We start from the raw sequence: 25930 nt of genomic DNA, 5'->3' as shown, positions 1-25930 counted from the left end.
GGGGGGGTGAAAAGCGAGCTGTGCCACTACTGGACGGCGAGAGATCAACAGTGCCAGGAGAGGATGGTGAGCGACCAGTGGCGCCATGAGAGAATGGTGAGCCACCCGGTGACGGAACGAAGAGGAGGCCAACTGGGCTTATGGACGCTGGTATGGAAGGCCGGCATTGTTGGGAAGGGATGAAGGGGAACCAGCAGCGATGGCTAGGGACTTTATGGTGCCCCATCTGGGGATAATGAGACCAATGGTGGCACAAGATGAAGAGGAGGAGGAGGGACAGTACATTCAAGAGGGGGTGGCTACAAACCCAGTAGCACCACGACCACGATGGAAAGGTAAAGGGGGGAGGTGGTATCTGGTAACGGGCCTGGAGAGTGAAAGGCGAAGGTGCTCTGAGTCGTATCTGTCTATACTAAGGTCGAAAAATTCTTTTACGTTGTGAAACAGATCCTCCCGGGCACTGTAGAAATCAAACTTTACCTCACGGTGGGTTTTGGGCATCAATCTAATTCAACTGGATATGCCTCACTGCAAATCTTGGGCATTAACTTAACATCCCCCCCCCCTCTCTCTCTCTCTCTCTCTCTCTCTCTCTCTCTCTCTCTCTCACACACACACACACACACACACACACATCACTGCAACTCCAAGGTTTTAACTTCAATCAACTGTACATATCTCATACAAAACATTAATCTGCCTCTGACATTTACAAACAGGCCATTGTGCATCGAACTCAATTCATGCTTCATTTACTCCATCTAATGGAACTGAGATCATAATATAGAGTAGATTTCATAATACAAGCTGTGCAATCACCGTAAAACATCGAAAGGGAACGTGTTGCATATTATTTCGGACGCCAAGAACAGGCTGGTAAGAGATCACAACGACGAGGATAATACGAGGGTGTTGTTACTGTCGGGTAACGTAAGAGTTGTGCCAGCAGAGAGAGAGAGAGAGAGAGAGAGAGAGAGAGAGAGAGAGAGAGAGAGAGAGAGAGAGAGAGAGAGAGAGAGAGAATATGCACACCTACCTACCTACCTACCTACTTAGAAGTACCTACGACGATTTTGCACCGTCGGGCTTTGATCAAGGACCCTAACGTCGAGCTCATACGTCGTACCCGCGTCTCCAAGGGCCTCACCATCGTGCTTCAAGGTCGCACCGCCATGCTCAAGGGCTTTACCGCCATGCCCGAAGGTCGTAACGTTGTTCTTAACGGCCGTAACGTCGTGTTTAAGGGTTGCGACGATGGTTTCAAGTGCTTTACCGTCCAGCTTCAAGGGGTCAATAAAACTCTCTTATTTGTTGAGTCATCTTTACTGACCTCTCTAGAGTTCAGACTGTAGTTCCCTGACGAAGTGTTGCTATCATCTGGTATTAAGAGAAGTCATATGAATCACTGTCTTAAAACTTCCAGCAGTGAAAGTGATGTCTCAACTCCTGGATACACCCAAAAACAACAACACAGGTCACTGCCCTGGGTGTAGCCGAGCTCGCAACAAAGGTCACTAGTGCCCTGGGTGCAGTAGGTAACACAGGTCGCTGTCCTGGGTGTAGTCAAGCCAGCAACACAGGTTCGCTGTCCTGGGCATAGCCGAGCTAGCAACACAGGTCACTGCCCGGGGTGTAGCCGAGCTAGCAACACATATCACAGCCCTGGGTGTAGCCGAGCCAGCAACACAGGTCAACGCTGGCTGGCGTTGAGAATGGCCAGAAGGGACTGTGCAGTGCACTCGTGGCTCGGGCCGGGGAAGCCCTGCCAGGATTTTCTATTCGACTTGCCAAAATAAATCAGTGAACGCACGGTGGCAGAGAGCAATGCCACGGCTGGTGGAATGGAAAGGCTCGGGGATAGGGCGGCGAGTGGGAGGGGAGGGGAGAAATGGATAAGAGAGGGTTGTTAAGAGAGAAAGGAAGTAGGAGGGGGAACGGTAGGTGATGTGGCGGGTGGAAACTTAGGAAATGGTGGCGAGTGGGAGATAAGCAAGCATAAATTCCTGAAAGATAAGGTGCCTGTCACCGCTCCATGAATATCAAAACCAAGACGACGGGCACTGAAATGGAAGCAGTTACAAGAACTTCATTCTCACGTGGACTAGACTGGCAGCAGCCGCCCGGGGGAGGTTTTACCCTCCTGACTTACGAGTGGAGATGGGATGCCCAGGAACCGTCTTACACCTTCCGTGTCAGTAAGGTGTAGACAGAAGCAGCCGCCAGGGTAGTGCTACCCTTCTTAAGGGGGACAGTCTCCACATCGCCTCCACGTATCCCTCCCACCATTCTTCCTTTGCCTATCATCTTCCCATCCTTTTCAGGGTCATTACATATCACCTACTTGTCGTAATGACTAACACTGCTAATACAAACATTTCTTCCACACACACACACACACACACACACACACACACACAAAACATATGAATATATATATATATATATATATATATATATATATATATATATATATATATATATATATATATATATATATATATATCAAGACGTTTTTTATGTGTCCCTCGACTTCCATACGTGGTTCAAACCTTCGACGTAAATAGAAAAAAACTAGGTTAAATTAAAACAGCTTAGAGAATAATGAATCACAGTCACAAGATGTATATAAACATACAGATCCATTAACAACAAACGCATACAAAATCTACATACAAACATATATATTAGTATATATGAATGAACAAACAAATGAATACATAGGAGTTGAGCCAGTTGCTGTTTGCAGATGACCCAGCTCAGGTGGCTGACGAGAGAGAGAGAGAGAGAGAGAGAGAGAGAGAGAGAGAGAGAGAGAGAGAGAGAGAGAGAGAGAGAGAGAGAGAGAGAGAGAGACTGCATAAGCTCGACTCCGAGTTTGGGAGAGTGTATTTGAAAAGAGAAAGGTTGAACTGATGTGAATAAAATTACGCTGATGAAGTTTACCAGATGGGTTTGATCTGAGTGTTAGCTTGAACTGGGGTGAAAAGAAAAAAAAACCCTGAGGGAAGTGGAATGCTTTAGATACCTATGAGTAGACATGATAGCGAATGGAACTATGGAAATTGAAGTGGATCACTAGGCTGGAGAGGGTGCTTAGCTCCCGGGTGCACTGAGGTATGTGTTGAAGAAGAGAGATAACATTCTAGTAGGGCAAAAATAGGTATGCCAGATGGTACAGTAGTCCTGGGAGTGTTGTGTGTGTGTGTGTGTGTGTGTGTGTGTGTGTGTGTGTGTGTGTGTGTGTGTGTGTGTGTGCGCGCGCGGGACTCTTTGGCCCTCATTCCAAGAGAACGGAGGAGGGTGGATGTGTTGGAAATGAAAAACCTGAGAACAATATACGGCGTTAGGAGGGGATGATCGTTTAAAGAACGACTGTGCAAGAGAGAGACGTGTGGTATGGCAATGGTTTCGGCGCACGATACGTAACAACTAAACAGTATGCAAACAAGGCCTGTTCCTTGCGCTACTTCGCTAACAAATAAAACGGCAGACATGAAAACACCCACCCAGACACACACACACACACACACACACACACACACACACACACACACACACACACACACTCACACACACGACAGATACTGCTTTACGTACATACAAACAGACACAGATACATATGAGTGTTGACAAAGACCAGAGAGTCGGTGCCTGGCGGCGAGGGCCACTCACCCTGCCATGAAAAATAGGGACGAGGAGCGAAGTCTGGTGGGGTGGGTGGGGGTGAGTGGGGAGAGAGAGAGAGGCAGGCTGGGGTCAGCCCGGGGTCACGGGAGGTACGAAAGTGGGAGGATAATGGCACGGTGGGAGGGAGATGATGAGGGGGTGGGTGGGGTGGGGGAGAAAGAGAGCTGCTTCTGAGTATGTAAAGTAGTTACATGGCGTATGGCTGAAGCTTAGCCTCTGGGGTACCAAGTCTCGCTGGCACGCTTCCATACTCCCCTCCGCCTGCCTTCCAGGGAGAAACTAAAAGATAATAACCCAAAAAGAGAAAATAAATCGCTGCAAGAGAGGTGATGGGTAATTCTTACAGGAAGGAAAGCATTATAGAGGAAAAGGGTTACAGGGACCTGTAAGATTAAGACACCCCATACAGGAAACGCGAAATGGTTACACACAAGAGGAGGAGCAAGTGTTACAGCTGGTAACGTGACGAGTTACAGGGGAGCGAGGCGAGCTACAGGAGAAAGGAGGCGTAACAGGAGCATAATGTGAGACACTGCATTACTGAATGAGGAGTAAGACTGGAGGGAAAGATAGTAACACTGAAAACAAAGCGTTCAGATGGAAGGGGAAAACCTTTCATCATGAGAGAGGACAGGGCTACGGGACAGGAGACAGAGGGGGAGAGAGTTAAGAGATCAAGATATAGTTATAGTGCAGGAGGAAGCGGAAGGAGAGGGTTAGAGGACAGGAGGAAACTTAAGACAAAGGGTTATAGGACTGGTGGAAATGAGGGGAGAGGGTTATAGAATGAAGCGGAAGGAGGAAAAGAGGCAATACGACAGGGTGGGGGGGAAACATTACATGAGCGTGGGAAAGCTACAGGAGGGACGAGAGGAGGGGAGGTTAAGAGTTCTAGTAAAGGAGACAGCGTCAGATGGGAGGAATGGACACCAAAAGAAAGGGATGGGTTATACAGAGGACTTTAAAAAAAAAAAAAAAGGTGAAAGTTTTGAAATTTAAAAGGGAGGTTTAAAGGAGAGGGTTTCCTCCCTTTTTATTTTGTAAGGTCGATGGTACCAGGCATGGACGATAACCCTCATCGGAGACGACACCTCACGGGCATCACGGTTATAGAACAAATGGTACAACAGAACAAAAGCTTTTACAAACGGGCAAAGTGTTGAAAGAATAATGGGAAGCATTACAGATGAGGAGGGACACATGCAAGTGGGGGAAAGAAAAAAAACGTTGCAGGGAATAAGGGAGATATTCAGACAGTGAAAGAGAGGGGTCATGGCCACGGTGCGCTAAGGTCAAGGATCACGTCACCAGGTAATAAGAGCCAAAGATCAAAGCCGCTGTGAATCAAGGTCGCAGATTAAGTCACCAATCACCGAAACTACGAGGGGGTGAAGTAGTTACAACAAAACAAACGCTGTAATGTTCCTTACCGAGACATCGAACACGAAAAATCAAGTCACGAAGCCAAAAAGAAATAATTAGTTTTTAAACGACCACCGAGGTCGAAAGATCACGAAAGCACCCAGCGGCCACTAGGGTTAAAGGGTGAAAGTTCAGGGTATCGGTCCCAACATCTAACGACCTTGCAGAATCCGTCCCTCTGTCTGGTATACATAAGTGTGTACTGAAATCCTAATCACGATGGTGCGACCCTTGGGCACGATAAGCTCGTCCACTGGGCATCATGGCCGGGCCTCTGACCTAAACCGCAAGGGTCAAGTCTAAGGCCAGGTTATCGTACTTAAGCGTCGGACCATCATGCTCAAGAGGTTATTACATACCCAGGTCAAATGCGACAGGACATTGATACCTAACTGTCGTACCATCGTACTCAAGAGTCGGGACGTCGTGCTGATGAGTCGTTCCCGTCGTGCTCGGGAGGCTTAATAGACACACACACACACCTGATCAGGTCAAAGGCCAGCCCGTTATGCCTAAGGGGTCGAACTATCGCGCTCAGGAGGTCAACACACGCATGCACCTGGAGGGGAAGGAGAGGGGGCGACGTGAATGAGGAATGAGGACACACAGGTTCAACGCCGGGTTCTTGACATTCGAGCGGCGTGTGGTTCGTTAGAGGACAAACTGCCCCATAAGTCGAGCAGGCGGCCGGCAAACTTCTCTGCAGCCCCAGGTTGGCTGGGTTTCCGGGCTCGAGGCGTCCTGAATGATGCCCGTGCGAGAGAAAGACGTGGCAGAACGGTCTCTCTCTCTCTCTCTCTCTCTCTCTCTCTCTCTCTCTCTCTCTCTCTCTCTCTCTCTCTCTCTCGTGTTGTCGATAGTGCAAATACCAGTAAAAGTATTCAGATGATATCAGATGTTCAATGTACATCTACACGCCAGTAGGCCTTGTTCGGCGGTAGGCATATCAATCTCTGCTTATCGACAGTCTTAAACTGGAGGATTAAAACCATTTTCTTTTTTCTCATTATCTTCTATATTCTTTTTGTTTACTTTAGTGCGTGTTACTCTATCATGAGACATATTCTTCTAATAATTCTCAACGCTCATGCCTTAAACAAACCCTCACAGTGAATACAAATAGGCCAAGACATTCTGTGCTGCAAAAAGAAAGAAAATACATTTCAGTTTTTTCCCCTCCCCTCATTAACGGTCCTTACGTAAAACTTCGAAATCACGTCAAGGTCATCACTGAAGCTCACATTTAACGATCCGCTAAAGAAACTGGGCATCACTCACGCACCGAAGGAAGTCTGTAGTTACTGTTCGGGCTACGTGCATTCTGACGGCCACCTCTTTAACAAGGAAGGTAAACGCCGTCTTGAAAATGCTGTCAGGGTCATCCGAACTTTAAAAGAGTCTTTCGGGCCCTTCTGAGAATGCTTACACTGATGTATGGATAAATTTGGACACAAGATTTAACAGGAATATACAACGAGAAAAAGAAAGACAACCTGAAACATTTATGAGCGTTTTGAACATTACGTAATAAATCAATCCAACAAAGGTTATGTTTTTAATCTGACTCAAAGGAGAGGCATAGGGGATTATACATGGATGATCTATCAACGAGGACCAGGCAGGAGAAAAGGGACACTTGGTGATACTCACGGAGAGCAACACACATGGGACTTACAAATGACAATCTCGAACTTAGCGACCACATCAAGGATGAAGAAAAGAGACATCGTGAGGATTAAGGAAAAGACGATGGACAACAAAAACAGTATAGTATACGAGATTCCGTGCAACGGATGCGAGAGGAATTATCACAGCGAGACTGGTTGTGGGTCTAAAGGTGTGGATACAGGAACTGGGAAACAAAGACTTCAGACACCACCGCACCACCAATGCTTTGTTGGTATATGTGTTCGAGGAGGGACACCATGGAGTAGGGAAGGAGAGCATTGGAAGCAGCCCATATTGTCGTCAAAGGAAACTTTACCATCAAAGCAGACTGCTTTACCTGGGCGAAAGAGGCGGCAAAAATGATGCTCTGTGACTGGTCAGTTTGCCGTGGGTGGGCGCGAATATTGGACCAATGAGGCAGCGACTCTTCTCAGCATCCAGTTCCTTGATCCAACGGGTTTGGATATGAGGCTGTGTACATGTCAAGATGTATCATTATTCGCCTGAGGAAGACGTTGTCAAAACTAGTTGAGAGGAAGGAATTTCTGGTTCTGCTTTCAGTTTTCATGGCTACCATCTATCCAGTTTTAAAGATGACTTAGGCGCATTCTCGCAAGTATCTATTTCAAAACCTTTACCGTTTTCTTTTTTTTTTCTTACAGATTATGTGACTTTTCCAAACCTTTTGAAAAAAAGACAATTCAAATTTATCATTCTAATATGCCAGACATATAAAAGTAATGCAAGCCTCTTGTGACAGAAGAAAAACAATCGACTAAAACAATCATCTTCATCATCTCATTTTCGTTTTTTTTTCTATCTCCTGTTTAGGTTAATGCTTTCTTTAGGAATTCTGGCAATCATTCCTTAAGGGGAAAAAAAAACTTGAAAACAATCTATCGTGATTGTGACGGGAAAATCAGACACTTCTGGCTATCTCGGCAATTATTTTTTGGGTGGAAGAACCGTACGAGACTCGGATTTCATTAGTTCACCATCAAGGGAGAAAAGGGGACAACACCGAACACCACACAATACGTTGAACCTGCGTGCAGGAGCCGTGCCAGATCATACGTTGATCAATACCTTCCACCGTCGGCCAACAAGGCTTTAAGACAAATCTGGTCCACAAACAATATATAATTGAAACGATGTTTAAGTGACCTGAGCACCAGAAACAAAAAGGTGAAGGTCGGCTCCCGGGAGAGGCTGGATCTGAAACTTTTAACACGTCGGAATCGACTCGCTTCGCAAACACCCGTGTCTGTGACGCAAGACCGAGTGTGTGTGATACTAAACGCTGTGTTGTGTGTGTGTGTGTGTGTGTGTGTGTGTGTGTGTGAGAGAGAGAGAGAGAGAGAGAGAGAGAGAGAGAGAGAGAGAGAGAGAGAGAGAGAGAGAGAGAGAGAGAGAATGCCTGAGAGACTGTTTATTTTGTTTGTGACGTTTGTGCTGATGTCATCCGGGTGAACCCTGACATCACCACAGCGGCGGCGCAAGTTGACAACCTTGTGGGATGACGTGAGCTAGCCCAACAGTATGTTGGGAGGCGGGGGGGAGAGGAATGGGACCTCCTCAGAAAGTGATTTCGAGACAGCGAGAGATGAAAAGCGAGAGAGAGAAGCCAAAATCATCGCATCCTTGAGGGGTTACGTCCACATCCATGACCAGCATCCACAACAAGAACTGTCGGCTCATCTCTCTCTCAGCCCACAGTCTGTGGGCTTACGAGCAACCTCCCTCTAGACCAGCGTGTACAACCCGCCCACTGACGGGCCCTCAGAGCCGTGCATGATCGTGTACTGGACGACATATATATATATATATATATATATATATATATATATATATATATATATATATATATATATATATACATATATATATATATATGGATAAATCAGCTGAATATCATTCCGATGTGAAAGACTGGCACCCACCTCGCCTTACATCTTCCTCTGTGTCGTAAAAACCACTTTCTCACAAGAGCCGACACCCAGTGTATAATCCCGGATCGAATCCGCCGGCGTTATGAATTACTTATGTCCAAGGATTCAGCGGTGTGTGCTAGTGACGCAAGCAGTAACCTCCACCTGCCAAGTCCGGGATGTATTCGTATCACTGGCCGCGATGTATTTGCTGTCGGTGCTTGAAAACCAGTTCCATGACGTCAGGAACGAAAACGAGACGACGGTTCACGGTAAAGAGCATGGCTGTATGGGCCCCCTGAGAGAAGAAGGATTCGAGCACCTGGTGAAAGGACAGATGACATGAGATTCCAAGACGAGGTCATCCACCATCGTGATGCTGTCCGTGGCAGGAAACAGGATGGTATAGCAGACGGCTCGAAGTCACGTAGATGACATACTGCGTCAGATGAATAACACGTGACCGTCCACAGGTCTCTGTGTTCACCGATCGTACAAGACGCACAAATTCAAATCTATAAGACGCCTTCCGCTATCGCACGCTGCCGTGATGGTGTGGGCGAAGCGCACAGACAGCGGGAGGCACACGACAATTTCTAGCTCCGAAGTGACGGCATGCAGATATCCTCTTAGTCCCTGTGCCATCGAGTTTCTCCAAAAAGGTTCAATTCATCTGTGTGTCGACAGGCAGGAGTGACGCGAGTAGAAGAAAAAAAAAAGAAAGAACGAAGAAGTTAATTGGATGAAAGTGATTATTTCCATCGCGACCCGATCAATCGGTCGATAAGCGAGCTATCTAGTAACTCTCTCTCTCTCTCTCTCTCTCTCTCTCTCTCTCTCTCTCTCTCTCTCTCTCTCTCTCTCTCTCTCTCTCTCCCTCTGATCGGAATCCTGGTTAACACAGCAGCCTGCCAAATATGCCAATCCTGACGGCAGGAGGTCGGGGCGGGGACATGACGCAAGCAAGAAATGTATCACGCCCCTTTCTGTTCTGAGAGAAAAGTTACAAATCATGTGACGTAACACGTGACGTAACACTGAATGCGAGGAAACTGATAACTTCAACAACATACCATCAGCAACGTAGGTTGATGCTGCCACGCGCACCCACAAACCGAAACACCATGATCCAAAAACTGCCATGAAATGCAAAACAAAAAAATCGTACAGAGTAAGATATACAACAAAAAGTCGAATATATTGGAATATACAGCAAGAACTGAAACTAATCGATAAAGCAAAAAATCGGAAATGAATTATACAACGAAAAACGAATATAACATATGACATACAACAAGAACAGAAAATCATAAGATACACAGCAAAACTGAAGATATTTAAACATTCAGTAGGGAACGGTGAACGACAAAACTGCCAGCAGTGTCTTTCTCTCCCAATGTGGCTCTCAGTGATTGAAGAATGTCTGACCTCGCGGTTTAATCAAGGGTCAGAGGTTAACAGGCGCCCTGGGATTACATAGGGCGATGGGTGGTTGGAGGGGAAGGGGGTGGCAAGGAGGTCCAGCGTTTTCTTAAAGAGAGAACGGAAAGAAATCCCTTCATAATCCTCTGCAAATATGAATGTAATCCGGAAGCAATGAACTAATTAATACTCACCCACCATGAAAAGTGCAAATTAAGTTTTACGGTATAAAAGCTAAGTCCACACTTTCCCCTTGATGATGCCAGCTAATTCTCCCCCTTTCCCTTTAATGGTAGGCGATAACTGTCCACCTCCCCCCTAATGGGAGAGGCTAACTCTCCACCTCCCCTTAATGGCAGGAGCTAACTCTCCGACTCCCCCCTTTGCGGCACAAGCTACCTCTCAACCTTCCCCTTAGTGGCACGAGCTAACACTCCACTTCCCCTGAAAAGCTGGAGGTTTACCCCTCCTCTGCGTGATACAGGCCAGTTCATCCCTTTACCCTACATAAATCCGATTCCTCCTCCCTTCAGGCTTCAAGCCAACCCCTCTCTATCCCTCACCTAGTATTAGCCAAACACACACCCTTCCTCCCCCTCGTCCTTCCGCTAGCAGGTGCAAAGCACACTTACCCCAAAACTGTGGTACATACGAACTCATCACCTACATTACAGTAGTTCAAACCGCCCTCACAACCTACACTAAGGCGGTACAGCCAACTCGCTTTCCCTACATAAGTGTGGGAGAAAGCCAACTCCTCACTTACAGGGACGTGGAGGAAGTAAACTCATCATCTTCCCTAACGTGGTACGAGCCAACACATCACCCACACGAAAGCAGGACGAGCTGACTCATTACCTACACGCCAGTAGTACGAACAAACTTATCTACCCACACGAAAGGAGCACAAGCAAGCATTTCATCTACAACGAAGCTGTACGAATGAATACAAAAGAATTCTAATAACAACAGACCACTAGGTCACTTTCGAGGCTGTTTGCGTCAGCAGACGTCTGAGGAGCAACAGAATAGTGTGGATGGATCAGAAAGGCAAGTGTGATGAGAGTAAGCAATCCCACACAGCGACATGGTACAGGTAGACGTGATAAGTCAGTTCCTAACATACAGTAACACGGTAAAACCTAACTCATCACGTACACTAATATAGCTGAACCATCCCCTCACCCACACTGAAGTGGTACATAACCCAACCAGCTCCCTTCCCATCCAAACCATGAACAGTCCCGGCTCTTTAACCTAGACTTTCACAAACGGTGAACGGTCCAAACTCTTTAACCCACACTGTTACAAGTGCTGACCAAGCCAAACCCTTTAACCCACACAGTTGCAAGTGATGACCAATCCAAAGTCTTAAGCACCCTGCACTGTCACAAACGTTGAACGAGACTCGACACTTTAAACCCAGGTTGTGACCAACGCTGAACAAAGCCATCGCTCTTCGACCCACGCACTCTTACAACCGTTGAACAACCCCAACTCTAACCCACGTCAGCACCTCCCTGTGCCTTCTGGCGAGCCAGTTTCCCACCGGCTCTCACAGAGTTGCGGTCCGCCAGACGCTGCCTGTGAAGGAAGCCTTTGGAGCCCCCCTCCACAGCCCGGCCGCCCACACATTGCCTGTCAAGCACCGTAAATTTGCCTTATCATAATTACTTCACAGTCTCGCCGCCCCCCCCGCCCCCAACGTCATTACCCGTCCACGAGAATCTAAATAACACACAGGAAGAGAAGGAAAAGAAAAACACCTCTCACTCGTCCATGCCATGACCATTATAACGATTTCACGTCACGACCTATCGGCGACGCGCAAAAGGGGACGGAAAGTAAACGGTGAAAGAAGAGACACTCGCTGTGCGTGTTGGGGGTGGGTGGGTGGGGTGGGGTGGATGGGTAAAAGGGAGGGGGTGGGGGAGTTTGAAGGCTCTTAATTATCGGTGATGAGTTTCAGCGGAGAGGGAGGCGGCCAATCACGGACGCCCGGCCTTCCCGATACGGGGACTGTGTCCTCCCGTTATTGGGAATGTGTCACGCGCCGACCACACGGGGCTTGTGCTGAGGAGGAGGAGGAGGCTGAGGAGGAGGAGGAGGAGGAGGGGGACGACGAAACTTTATCGCATGACTAAAATTAGGCGGGAGTACCGATGCCGGATGATGCAGGTTCTTCCGGCCGTCCGTGAGAGAGAGAGAGAGAGAGAGAGAGAGAGAGAGAGAGAGAGAGAGAGAGAGAGAGAGAGAGAGAGAGAGGACGGGAAGAGGAAAAGAAAAGGGGAACGACATCAAAAAAAGACTGGCTTTTGGATTTACCTGTAAAACGTGATCACTTGTAAGCATAACAACGCACGGCAAAGACAAGGCCTGGTTCCTACACCACGGGCCCGCAACCTATATATTACCAAATATCACTCACTCTCTGGTGTACAGTACCGTCCAAGATATGAGAATCTACCAAGTTTAAAGAAAATATTACCTAATGCGACAGGAATCTGATGCAAACAAAACATTACACATAATATGGAAGTAATGAGAAGTTAATGAATTGTAAAAAAAAATACCTATAACCCTTTTAACTCACTCGGCTCATCTCTAGGCTAAATAACTCTTTCTAAACTATAGCAAGAAACTAACCAGCCTTCAGGCAACTTATAATTACCATCACTCCCCGTAGTCATACACCGAACAGATAGAACTGAGGACGGAGTCATACACCGAACAGATCGAACTGAGGCACAGCTCACTGAAACGAAGACAGAATATATCGAAGCTGTGAACTGTGCAATGATGAGGAACTTTTAACCCCAGGGATCAGGGTCTGCAGGGCAAATACACTCCACCAATACAGAAGTTGGGTCCGACGATCACATGGTCTGTTTCCCTCACGTTTTGCTTAAAACAGCAAGGCCTCCCTCCCTCCCACTAGACAAAGGCTGTGGTTGCATGGGTGTCAATAACTTGTGAACCAGTTTTACCTCCTTCTCTTCTGAAATACTGTATCTGGGCAATGAACATAGAGTTCTTTGTATTCTTTCTCTGTCAGAACAGTATTCAAATGTATCACAGCGAGTTCTGAGTATCATGATGATACGGAAGACGTCAAGGTAATAAAAGTTTCCTTCGTCTATTCAACATCAACCAAATTCAAACTGGTCCGATAATGCACACACAACCCTCCCCAACATTACTCCCCCCCCACCTCTTCCCCCTTCCTCTTTATCAAAACCAGGCGCAGCGCGTTCAAGTGAAACATGAACCTCCACACTTATAAAAGCACTTCTTAACAGTTTCAACTTACATGCACATAAAAGCGCTTTTCACAGTTTTATTTTACCGACTATGTTGATTTTCTTTTATTAATAATTAATCCACTAAAGTTTCCACAGCTGCAGTGACCAGAGTTACAACACACACACACACACACACACACACACACACACACACACATTTATTGTCGTTTCACATTCTACTCGAAAACTTACCTCGTCATGTTTGTGCAGAGGGATGTTAACTCACCCATGTTTGACCCCGTGCAAGTACTTTTACCTCATCCCTAATTATAATATTCAATTAATAACTGAATATCAATCAAAGTGTTTCTGCTAAAACTGCATAAATGTATACATCTGTAATTTCTGATCTTCTTTCACAACCACAGTAGAGCACTTGGTGTTCATGTGTTCCCGTATCCTCCTAATTTGCCTCTAGCCTTGTGTGTTCGACTACTCTAAATTCATGAAAACATCTCATCTAAAAAAAAGGTTTTCTTTCCTTTCATAAATGTTGTATTAAAACAATGTAGCTAATCTGGTTTTCATGAGTTTTACTGCTCACATTTTTCAGTTCTCCTTGTGTTTCATTACTCTCACTTCATAATTCTATTACATTGGTACAATCTATACATCTTTTTACAATCTTATATAACATTTCTGCTTAAATCACATGATTTACTTATTATCAATACTTGCATAAATAAACGAGCTGTCATGAATATTGAGTTATACTTCTATTCTTGTTTATTTTAGCAGAGTCGTTGCTTCCATGTCGAACACACTCTAGATTACAGTCGACTGCCAGTCGTGAGATGTAAAGAAACTGTTATGTTGAACTACTGGATGTTCTTTTATTGTTCTGTTGATCCTCTTTCTCACTTCAGGCTATGGGGCATCCCACTTTCATCTCAGCCACCAACACCATGTAGACGCTTTACTCTCCCTATCATTCTTAACTTCTAAACCTTTACATCTCCTTTTGATTTAACAACACTTGATTTTCTATACAGCCAAAAGGGCTTACTCTGATATAATGCTGCAGTGGTCACTGCTGGAATGCATGGTTTTTGACTGGTGTAACTCACGAGCATTATGAAGAGTTTCAAGACATATAATACGACACATTACATACTACACACACAACCACGTAAATATGCCCATGCACTCAGAAACACCACACACACACACACACACACACACACACACACGAACTGTAACAGTAATGGTAAACCAGAGATCGAGCTGTCACCAGCAAGAGCCCCCACCCCACCTCTCCGTGCCGAGCTTGGACCTGGCGAATCTATGCATACATTTATGAAGGTCTTTGCAAGCGAACTGTTCCCTCTCCACCGGCTGGAGAAATCTGCCCAACTCCCTGCTCTCCAGACCTCAGCCTAACGCCTCTTCACTCACTCCTTCATACCACATATATTTTCTCTTCTCTCTGTCCTCTTCTCCCATTGCAAGGCTTGACCCTAATATATTCTTCGCCCTTTCTAACACTTTCATCCACCTCCGTTCCTCTACGTACCTTTTCATCCTCCCTCCTGCCTTCATCACCCTTATTTCTGCACCCTCCCCCCCTCCCCTTCTCTCTCTACCTCTTCCAGCCTAATCTTTCATCCTGATTACTACCCTATTTCACTCTCCACTCTCCCCACTCTCTCTCTCTCTCTCCCCTCCACACCGGCCGCCAGAGATAATACTAAGCCACTTGGCTGGCACTCACGCAGAGGATCAGCGCAATAAGCGATTAGTTCCTTAAGCAGGTTAACATATGTGCCCAGGCGCCGGTGTGGGATGTGTGGCTTCACATGTATAATGTGCTCTCGTACGTAAGTGGTCGCGCGCGCGCGCGCGCGCGTGTGTGTGTGTGTGTGTGTGTGTGTGTGTGTGTGTGTGTGTGTGTGGAGCAGGTGACTTTTTTTTAGCGTTAGATGTGGCCAGGCGCCGCGCCGGTGTGGGAAGTGTGGCTTCACATGTTTAATCTGTTCTCGTGTACGGTGGTCTTGTGCGTGTGGGATGTGGCCGTGTGTGTGTGTGTGTGTGTGTGTGTGTGTGTGTGTGTGCGTGTGTGTGTGTGTGTGTGTGTGTGTGTGTGTGGCAAATGTTAGCTGTGGCAAGCGTGTGTTCTATGAAAGATGTGGTTATGTGGTGGGCTTCCTCTGGTCGGGGTAACAGATGAGATCTCGTGCATTACACGAGGCCTCGCGTGGCATATGTGCTCTTGCACGTAAGAGATGCGGTCGGAAGTGACATGTGGCCTCGCGCGGCATACAGCTGGCCTCGCATGTGGAGATGTGGTCTCGTATAGCCTCATCCGGCCTCTCAGAGCAGGTGTGGCACCGTTGCAGCAGGTGTGGCAGATGTGTCCTCGCGAGCCCAGTAATCCTATTACACAGTCGAGGACATCCAATCCATCAAGGCGGAGCGGACCCGCTCCGCCGTATTGTATTTGCGTCGTCCGCCGACTGAGGCCCTGATTCTCAGGTTATTGCTCAAGGATTAGGTTCATGGGTGCATTTGAAGACCTAAATGACGTATTCTAAGGTTTAACTGGCATGTTCTTAAGTTTAATTGAAGTATTCTGGAGTTCGACTGACGTATTCCCGTGTCTAAATGATGTATTCCGGCGTTTAATTGACGCATTCCGTGGTTTAATTGGTATACATTGGAGTCTGCCGTGATTTTTAGGTTCCACTGACGGAGTATTGTGAGGTTTGAAATGGGAACGGAGGCTTATTTGACGTATTCTGAGGTCTGCAAGAATGATTCTCGTGTTAAGCCGAGGGCACAGGTTCATGTGCTGTATTCCACGGTATTCTTAATCAATCCTGAGGTTTAACCACTGCATCATAAGGGCTGCACTGACGCGTTCCAGTGACGACTCCTGCGGCTTCAGTTAGTGCCTTCACAGACTCGGATACGTGAAGTGCGCACTGCAAGATTGAATCTTCAGTTTTCCGAGGCTAAACCTAATTATCTTGGGACTGACAGGCATGTTAAATAGTGGGTGAAGCGTGAAATTCAGCCGAGGTATTTTGTCAGGTGAACTTAGTCTGAGGTTTCGGGTAAAGGAGGGCAAAAGAATACATGAGCTCTTCAAAGTGCGCACTGCACCGAGCACAGATGCGGCAGACAGGAAGCTGAGGACAGAAATCCAATGGTCCATCTGGCATCGTACATAGGAAGTTAGGGCGACGGTGAGTTGGGGGCTAACTAGTCGTCGGGACACCAAGCCCACGGAGCTAACCAGTCCAAGCAGGTGACTGTGTTCAGCACTCGCCCATCATATTACTTCATCATGACGCTACATAGCACCATACAGCGGCTGAGCACGTTGGGGAAGCACGCAACGCTCACTGGGTTCGCTGGAGAACAACGCTACGGTGACTGAACCCGCGGATGAACGCGCTACACTCACGGAGAGCGCTCAAGAGCATGTTACTACCACGGAGAACGCTGGAGAACACGATCCACTCACTGATCGCTAACGAGAGCAAACGCCGCAGTGACGGAGCTCACTGCAGAACACGCCACACTCACTGAGCACGCTCGCGCTCAACGCTGCTGCTGCTGTTGTGACTGTGAACGCGCCGGAGAACGCGGTAAACAACCTCGCTGGCGACAGATCCACATCGCCACGACGCTTGTGCATGCTACAGGGAGTATATACTTTACAGGAAGTGAGCACGTTCGAGGGCACACCCCGGCCAACGGGCACGCAAGACAGCACAGAGCTGTCATTAATAAGCACGCTACAGCAGATGAGAGAGAGAGAGAGAGAGAGAGAGAGAGAGAGAGAGAGAGAGAGAGAGAGAGAGAGAGAGAGAGAGAGAGAGAGAGAGAGAGGAGGGGGGCGAATCACAAGGTGTGGAGAGTGGGAGTTTGAGTGGCAGGTTATTAAGGCCGTCTCTCAAAGCCCGTCGGGAAATTCTCCCGGAAAATGTGCCAATATACCTCACACATAAAGTAGTCTCCCTCCTCACCCCTGCCTCCCTCCCCTGCTCGCCATATTATTCTCAAGACAATACAGTACGTCAGTGCGAGCCGGTATATACCTTCCGTATACTGAGCGGTGGCCTAGCCGCCGTTATGCTTATACAGTCATACACCTGAGGTGGCAGAAGATTAAGCTGCGAAGTTCTCGCTTTGTTGCTTGGAGAGGGGGGAGAGGTGTTTTGAGGAACAGGAGAATTTGGGAGAGGTGTATTGGAGGGCTCTTGGGAGTGCAGTTAGGACCGGAGGGAAATCTGGGAAAGAAGAGAAGGAAAGGAGGGAGGGCAGTCCCGTTGTCATAACACTGCCCAATCACACAATTGAAAATGCTGTATCCTATTACGAATCAGTCAACACGTCATCAGTTTCGCTCAGTAGCGAAGGGTTGTTAACATCCCATGCATTCTGTTATTTTCTTGACGAACGATCATACATTTCCCCTCAGACAATGACCTAACATGACTTCGAGAGGTTAGCGAACTGGTCAAAGGAGTTGGCCTGGAAAAGGAAAATCATTTATCTCTTACGGTATGACATATAATGTGACCCTGAAGATGAAGACAACAGGTCAAAAGGTTTCGGGCATGCCTTTCCACACACACACACACCTCAAACCCATCTACAGCCACTGTGAAGCAGGAAGGGAAGGAGGGAACCAAGTACAACCAGCCTGCATATGACGGAGTGCCTTGTCAATGCGTAGCAGGGCCGTTCAAGCAAGGTGGCCGGCTTACCCAAGACCACGCCAAATATGGCACCTCAGGACGACCTGTTCGTGTCGGCACGAGGGCGTGGATGGACTCAAACGTAGGTTTCCTCTCTCTCTCTCTCTCTCTCTCTCTCTCTCTCTCTCTCTCTCTCTCTCTCTCTCTCTCTCTCTCTCTCTCTCTCTCTCTCATTTGTATCATTCGTATCTTAGTGATCACTTGAAGGTATTACAAAGATGTGCATACCACTGGAACTCACGACCCCCCAAGTTCAAATTCTTGCCAAGTAGTAGCAGGAGGAGGAGGCACGACCCAAGACGACTGAACTGCGCTGTACTGACCTGTGGTCGTGGATGGGAGGAAGCGTACGCGTCCAAGGCGTCGTTGTGCACCTCGACCCTGACGGTGTCGTTGAAGGCGAAGTCGTACACCCGCGACACAACCGGGCCTGCGGAGGAGGAAGCAAGGGTTACCACCATGGCTGTATGAGGCGAAGGTGTACTGTGGGGGAGAGGGCGTTGTGGTGTGCGAGGTGTAGCAGAGTGGGAAGAGTGCGAGTAAAGGTTGAGATGCGGTTGAGAGGTGTGTATAGTCTGCAGGGTGTACTGGTGAGGTGTGCTGGATTCAGTGGTGAGGGTGTAAGAAGGGTTGCGACAGAGGTGTAGTCTATGATTGTAATGGAGAGGGCGTGTGTGAAGTGGGTGTACCGGTGGTGTGTGCTGGGTGCTGTGTCGAGGATGTGTGTGTGTGTGTGTGTGTGTGTGTGTCTGTGTGTGTGTGGGGGGGGGGGTGTGGCAGGGGTTTGCTCTGCAGGATGTACTGATGAGGTGTTGGGTTTAATGGTGTGTGTGTGTGTGTGTGTGTGTGTGTGTGTGTGTGTGTGTGTGTGTGTGTGTGTGTGTGTGTGGTTCGGGATGCAGTGAGGGTGAAGTCTGCAACCCAGAGAAGCTGTGCAATAGGTATAATGGCAGAGATGTCCTGGCGAAGGTATAATTACTGTGTTGTCGATGGTGTATTGGCAGAAGCGTCAAGGTGTGTGTGTGTGTGTGTGTGTGTGTGTGTGTGTGTGTGTGTGTGTGTGTGTGTGTGTGTGTGACCTGTTGTGGCCTAACGATTACTAACGAAGATGTTGTGGAAAACATGTAGTGCCCACAATGCAGTGGCCGGAATACAAGAGAGTAGTGCCGACGCACAGAGCATGAGGGTGTGGTTGTGATGCCCTGGGCTGGGTTAACACGTACTTCACAGCAGAACGTCTACATTGGCGCCTCTCCACTGAAGAAGAAGAAGAAGAAGAAGAAGAAGAAGAAGAAGAAGAAAAGGACGTTCTGTAAAGTACAGACCAACGTGGGGAAACAAGCAGATGGTACATAATATAAACTTGGTGTATGATACACACATGGGCTACACATGCGCAAGAAACATTTGAACAAAAGATGCAAGATTGATATCATGAACACAGTATATGAAAAGACGGGCACACTTTCTTGACCCGGTGTCCCTCAAAGAGTTACAAATAGAAAAAAAGAAAGAAAAAATTGAAATAAATTAAAAATACTACTACCATTACTTCCACTAATAATAATAATGACATTACTTTGCAGAATTGCATGCCATGATACAGTCATTACCACCAGCATTATGTTGTAAGTTTGGGCTTCTTAATATTCAGCAATATTGTATAGAGCTATCCCTGGGGATGGGGGAGAAAGAATACTTCCCACGTATTCTCTGCGTGTCGTAGAAGGCGACTAAAAGAGAAGGGAGCGGGGATGGGGCTGGAAATCCTCCCCTCTCGTTTTTAATTTTCCAAAAGAAGGAACAGAGAAGGGGGGGCCAATTGAGGATATTCCCTCAAAGGCTCAGTCCTCTGTTCTTAATGCTACCTCGCTAATGCGGGAAATGGCGAATAGTATGGAAAAAAAGAAATGTATAGAGATTAGGGACTAAGTTATCTAGTAATGTAACGGTGCACATCATCATGCATGCATCTCTCGTGTCTCGCCGCAAGCCATAGAGACTACTAACTAACAGCTTTCAGAGCTCAACATGAGCAGTGGACGATTAACCGAGTCGATGAGGTGGTTATGAAGATCACGGACCGTCTCAATCTACATTTCTCTCACTTGATTACAACTCTGTCAGCGCAGAGCAAGCAGGGAGGTAGCAAAGTGATCTAAGCCGTATTACTGCTGCATTGACTTTCCTTCACCATCTTTAAGAAAAAAAAAAAAGTTTATCTCCGCCAAAACCAACCTCTCGTCGCTTTTTCTTCTGTGTCTGGACACCAAAACCTCTCGTCGTTTTTTCTTCTGTGACTGGACACCAAAACCTCTCGTCGTTTTTTCTTCTGTGACTGGACAGACTGGACACCAAAACCTCTCGTCGTTATTTTTTCTTCTGTGATGACTGGACACCATTCCTCCAGCAGTGCTCTTAATAAAGGCGGGGCCATCCAGCCCCCATCATTCCTAACGCACCTCTGCCATGTTAAATCAATGCCTGACTGAGTCTTGTATTCGGTATGCAGTCTGATTTACGGGTTTATTCTCCAATCTCTCTCTCTCTCTCTCTCTCTCTCTCTCTCTCTCTCTCTCTCTCTCTCTCTCTCTATCTATCTATCTATCTATCTATCTGTCTCTCTCGTGTTGCATATACCTTAGCGAGAGAATGATCAGTCGTCTTATAATACTAGAGGTGCGACAGGCTTGGCGAACTTATGAGATGAGAGGAGCGAAGGGGGACAATGTCTTCTGAACAGTTGCATTCGTCATGAACAAGAAGACAGTGAAATGTTCTATATAACGCACAGGGTAAAAATGGAAGGAACATCATTCTAAGCCTCCGCTTGCTTTCTCAAGACCTCTTCGAGGAGCGTTTAATCTGCAGGAGATGAGAACAGGATAGAAATTTCCTCACTTTCTCAATACGAGTGGTTCACTGTCTGCTTCGTGTGGCATTCTTACTTACGGTAAACGAGAGCGACAATGAACTCTTTGTGGATGAACTTATGTAACAAAAGGAATAACAGAGTTCCTCCTCAGAGATGCCGATTTAAAATCACCAAAAAATTAGTCTCTCTCTGACCAAAAATGAAAGTAACATGACCATTTTTTTTTTTTAACACACTCGGTAAAGCATTTACACACTTTGAATTTTGGTTAACAACCTATAGAGGAATTCTAGCTCTACAGCTGCAAATACAACGCTCTGAATAGATATAAAAAACAGCAAATTCACAGTGGGCCCTTCCCTCATCTGTCCTTACAGTCTAGCCAAGCCTCCACTTTTTTCTTCCTTTCTTAATTTCAGGAAATTAAAACAAAAATATAAACTTAAAAGTGTAGTTACTGCAATTCATATATCAATGAAAGATTAAGGGACTCCAAAATATCAAAGTTCAAATCATGAATGATGTTTACTGCAACGCGAACGTGTTATTCGGCAATGGGTTTCACTCACATACATATTATCATTGCTTTCAAACATGATGCGTAAATAATTTACAACAGAAAATGGCAGCCCTGTACAGCGGAATGAATTTCATGAAACAGCTATACTGTGGAGAGTCATAAATTCACGAGCTTTAGAGGATCTTTTTCAGACCATGCAAATTAGTCTGCACCGCGCGGAGGAAAAGAAAGAAATAAAAAAAAAAATAAGATTCAGAACTATAATTAAATCGAGCAGACATAAGATGTTAATACTGTATGCATTGTGCCTATTCAGATAAAAGCACGCTTCCTCATCACACACACACACACACACACACACACACACACACACACATGATAAAAGAAAAGAACAGAAAAAAATAACGTTGTGCATACGTAACGCGGTTCTACGAACAGGCCTAAAGCTGAAGACGCATTCCAGCAGATAGCGCGAACGTAAACCTAAGTTACGTGCACAATTCGTACGCTTATAACGACGCGACTCGTGGCTAATGCTGTACGTCGTGCGGCCGTTCCTGTAGAAGCAAGCCTTCCCCCTTCCTGTAGAAGCCTTCTCCCTTCCTGTAGAAGCCTTCTCCCTTCCTGTAGAAGCCTTCCCCCTTCCTGTAGAAGCCTTCCCCCTTCCTGTAGAAGCCTTCCACCTTCCTGTAGAAGCCTTTCCACCCCCTCCTCTACCTTTATCTCAGCCACATCCCGCTCATAATCTGAGCAAGGTACCTCAAGACCAAATCTCATCCTCCTCCACACACAAGTTTAGACTTTAGTTCAGATGCTCCGCGAGTGTCTCCAGTTTCCTCATTAGCATGTTTAACTTTCTCGTCTTCTCGTCCAGCTTTGTCTCTCAGTGGGCATGACTCTTATAACGGATCCATTTCTTGTCTTCTTCTCGCCCTGTACAATGAGGCCAACAGCTTCTTTTGACAGTCCTTCTGTGGCTGATAGGGGGCTTCCTCTTCTTTAGGATAGTCCCTTCATTTCTCTCCCCCTTTTTCACATGGAACTCTCTTCTCTGTCTCGACGTAGTGGGTATTTCCTCTAACCATTTCTGCACATAGCAAGCATCCTCTCCCCGCTATTGCCAAATCACATTCAGCATCTCTGGGAGTCTCACGCACAACCTTGTTGGCAGTTTGCGCCTCCTTGGTCACGTCGTTCGCTATGGTATCCTTCTCTCCTGGAAATCCTACTTCAGCACAAGGATACCTATGAAGCAGGATCAACATCGCCATGGCACCACCCCAGAGGTTCTTCGAAGAAGTCCCTCTCACGAGGTGTATTATAATGCAAACTCCCCCAAAGGCATGTGTCCTTAAATTAGAGGTCTTAAACTCCTTCACAAGAAAGTTCTACCCTCTCTTGGATAAAGAGTTTAAACAACGGGAGCATACAGTCACATTTTCCCCAACTGCCATCCATTTGTACTGCAGAGGTTTATTCAAGATGGCCCCAGACTTCCCAGATGCTTTGTCGGGGTTTTGAGTCGGCAATCTTGTATCTGAGGCAGAACAGTCATCTCGCACGAGGATACAAGGGTCATCCCTCCGGAAGTTATGTACACATGCAGCAAAAAAAAAAAAAAAATAAAATAAAAAAATAAAGGCCGACTGAATTCTTTCCTTCCTTCCTTCCAAGAACTTGCAGATGACAGATCTGTTTTCCCCTGCTTGTGTCTTCTTAACTATCCTGTTCTGCTGCAAAGACTACTTATAATTAAGTGTTTTTTTTTTTTTTGGGGGGGGGAAGAGACAAGACTATCTTTATCCCACATATATCTGTGTCTTGACCATCTGAACCAAAGACTTCACAGAATCAACCTTGTACAGATCTCTTGAAAATTAAAGATATCGTTATTCGCATGGCTATTTCAGGTTCCGGGTCACACAAAAAATATATCACTGGGTTTACGTGTCTCCAAAAGGGATTCGAACTTTTTCACATGGCCACACAGGAATTCGCCGGTCAATTGAAATCTCTGAAAATACGGCTATACTGTATAATCTACACAAAATTACTCTTTATCATGTGTTCACGGGTGAAGTAAACGACCTTAGCTACTGCGTTATGTGTGTGTGTGTGTGTGTGTGTGTGTGTGTGTGTGTGTGTGTGTGTGTGTGTGTAAGTGTGTGTGCTGGCACACAGATTTCATAATCTTGCGACCTCTTGTAATTTCTCCATTTTCTCACAGACCGACCGCAAAAATTTCCCTGACTTTTCCCCTGACCCGTGGGAACCCTGATACAAAGAGTCTTCGCCTGACCCACCCACCCACCAATAACTGTGGAATATTGCCTCTGACCTGACCCCAAGTGGGTCAGCCAGGGAGGGGTCACCGACCCTCTTTTCCTGCATTTGGTCCATCATGAGAATAATTGACCGACACGTCGTCTGATTTGAAACACTCTTATAAGCTTCAGTGCACTACGTCCTGTGATCAGAACCAGGCACCACAACCAGTCTGTTCAATCTGACAAGAACATCTATCATAATCTTAGCCCCTGGCCCGTTCACATCTGTGTGTAGTGACGTCCTCGTGTGTCAGAAGGGAACAGCTGCCTCACATCCACTCCTAATACTTCACCTCACTCGATTCAAACTCACTTCTAATCACTTTGCTGTCTGACAACATCTACATGGAATGCTTACATACCCGTCCAACATTACTTTAAAAAAAGTAAAAGTTCAAAAAGACGGTGATTTCAAACGTTGTGTCCAATCAAAAAGTAAAAAAAAAAGAAAAACAATATGCTAAGGTATTAATAATGCCACTAGGAATATCATCTTTTGGTAGAATAGGAACGACAGGATGTTCTTCGTGCCTATGTCTGTGCCTTTGCATCGATAATGAATCAGGATTTCTTGGCTCTGTTATTAAAGTGTTCTACCTAAAAAAAAAAATGAACAGGAACAACAATAATTTCTTGGCCACAAACGTGGGCATTCTAATTCACTACCAACAAAAGCACGATTATAAATCAACAGATGTGTAGCTACGTATGTATGTACATATATATCTGGGTGTCTATACCTTCGCATGGGAGTATGGAGTACCTATCTATACTCTAAGGGACGGTAGTCATACTAGTGGGGGCCCCCAGATCTTGAACACTCTTTAATGTCACTATTGTTTGAATTTCTTTATGCTCTCTGCACTCACCATGTCTTCATTCATTTCACTCCATTTCTGTTTGTAAGAGTGCGAGTGTGCGTGTATGCATGCTTGTATGTGTATATACGTGCCTCTGTGTGTGTTTGACAGCGTGTATGAATAGTGTGTGTGTGTGTGTGTGTGTGTGTGTGTTTCTACGCATGTAAGCATGCAATTACTGTGTTAGAAAACGACGCTAAGAACATAATAACCGCGAAACAAAGACGTACAAATAGCTGGTGGGAGAGGGAGAGGAAGCCAAGCAGACACACCATGAATATTGAAGGGCCTCCTGAAGCGGACAGAGAGAGAGAGAGAGAGAGAGAGAGAGAGAGAGAGAGAGAGAGAGAGAGAGAGAGAGAGAGAGAGAGAGAGAGAGAGAGAGAGGAGGAGGAGGAGGAGGAGGAGGAGGAGGAGGAGGAGGAGGAGGAGGAGGAGGGTCATCACTTCCCTTCCCCCCCTAATCCACATCACACAACCCTGTTATCATGGCAGACACAGCCGACCGACAGATATGGCCGACCGGCGGCAGACACAGCCGACGACCAGCAAACATGGCCGACAGGCGTATATCGTCAACAGGTAGAAATGGCCGACGGGGATGGGAAAGGGGGGGGGGTGTATGACCAAGCGAGGCGTAGAGTCCCCTCATCATTAATCGGCTTACCGACTCGCACAGCCTGATCAACGTCAAATGAGCCCATAGTACCGCCAGTCCATGGGAGGAAAAAGTGGATTACTTCATATTGCTTTAACCCTTTGAGCACGACGGCACGACCCTTTGACCGCGACGGCACGGCTCTCGAGCACGACCCATACGTTCAAATGGCTTGGCCCTTTGAACGTCAGCTTGCGCCCGGAGACCATCTTACACCCTCAGCGCCAGTAAGGTGTAAACTTCCCAGGGAATCACTGCCCTCCTGACTGACTTGGGAGTGTTGAACTGATGCCAGGAACCATATTCTACCACGCCCTCGGAGAAGGATTACGAGCCAGACTTGATATATTCTCCCTTCAATATCTAATACACCTACCACCCCTTTTACCTCCCGTCTTCACACCCAGTTGTCCACCCTCCAGTCACTTGCACCTCCACCCTACACTCTTCTTTATTTCATTCAAGGTAACACCTCTTCAGGGACGGAAGGAAAAGAACAGTGAGCGTTTCCCGCCAGCTTCTGGTAGGGAAGGAGGGGGAAGGGCAGCCCGAGAA

The 25930-nt window shown here is 46.7% G+C and overlaps 1 protein-coding gene across 1 annotated transcript in view; it reads right to left on the bottom strand.

Annotated features, from left to right (window-relative positions):
* Positions 1-25930, bottom strand: part of LOC139758804 (uncharacterized) — a 1625355-nt gene that overhangs the window by 965532 nt on the left and 633893 nt on the right. The window contains exon 5 of the mRNA XM_071680623.1: positions 18459-18565. Within this exon, the coding sequence (XP_071536724.1) occupies positions 18459-18565 (107 nt within the window). The remainder of the gene's footprint in view (positions 1-18458; positions 18566-25930) is intronic.

This window comes from Panulirus ornatus, chromosome 31, assembly GCF_036320965.1.
Source record: "Panulirus ornatus isolate Po-2019 chromosome 31, ASM3632096v1, whole genome shotgun sequence".
Classification (NCBI taxonomy): Eukaryota; Metazoa; Arthropoda; class Malacostraca; order Decapoda; family Palinuridae; genus Panulirus; species Panulirus ornatus.
Note: the sequence above shows the minus strand (reverse complement) of the source record. Positions and strands in the feature narration are given on the sequence as shown.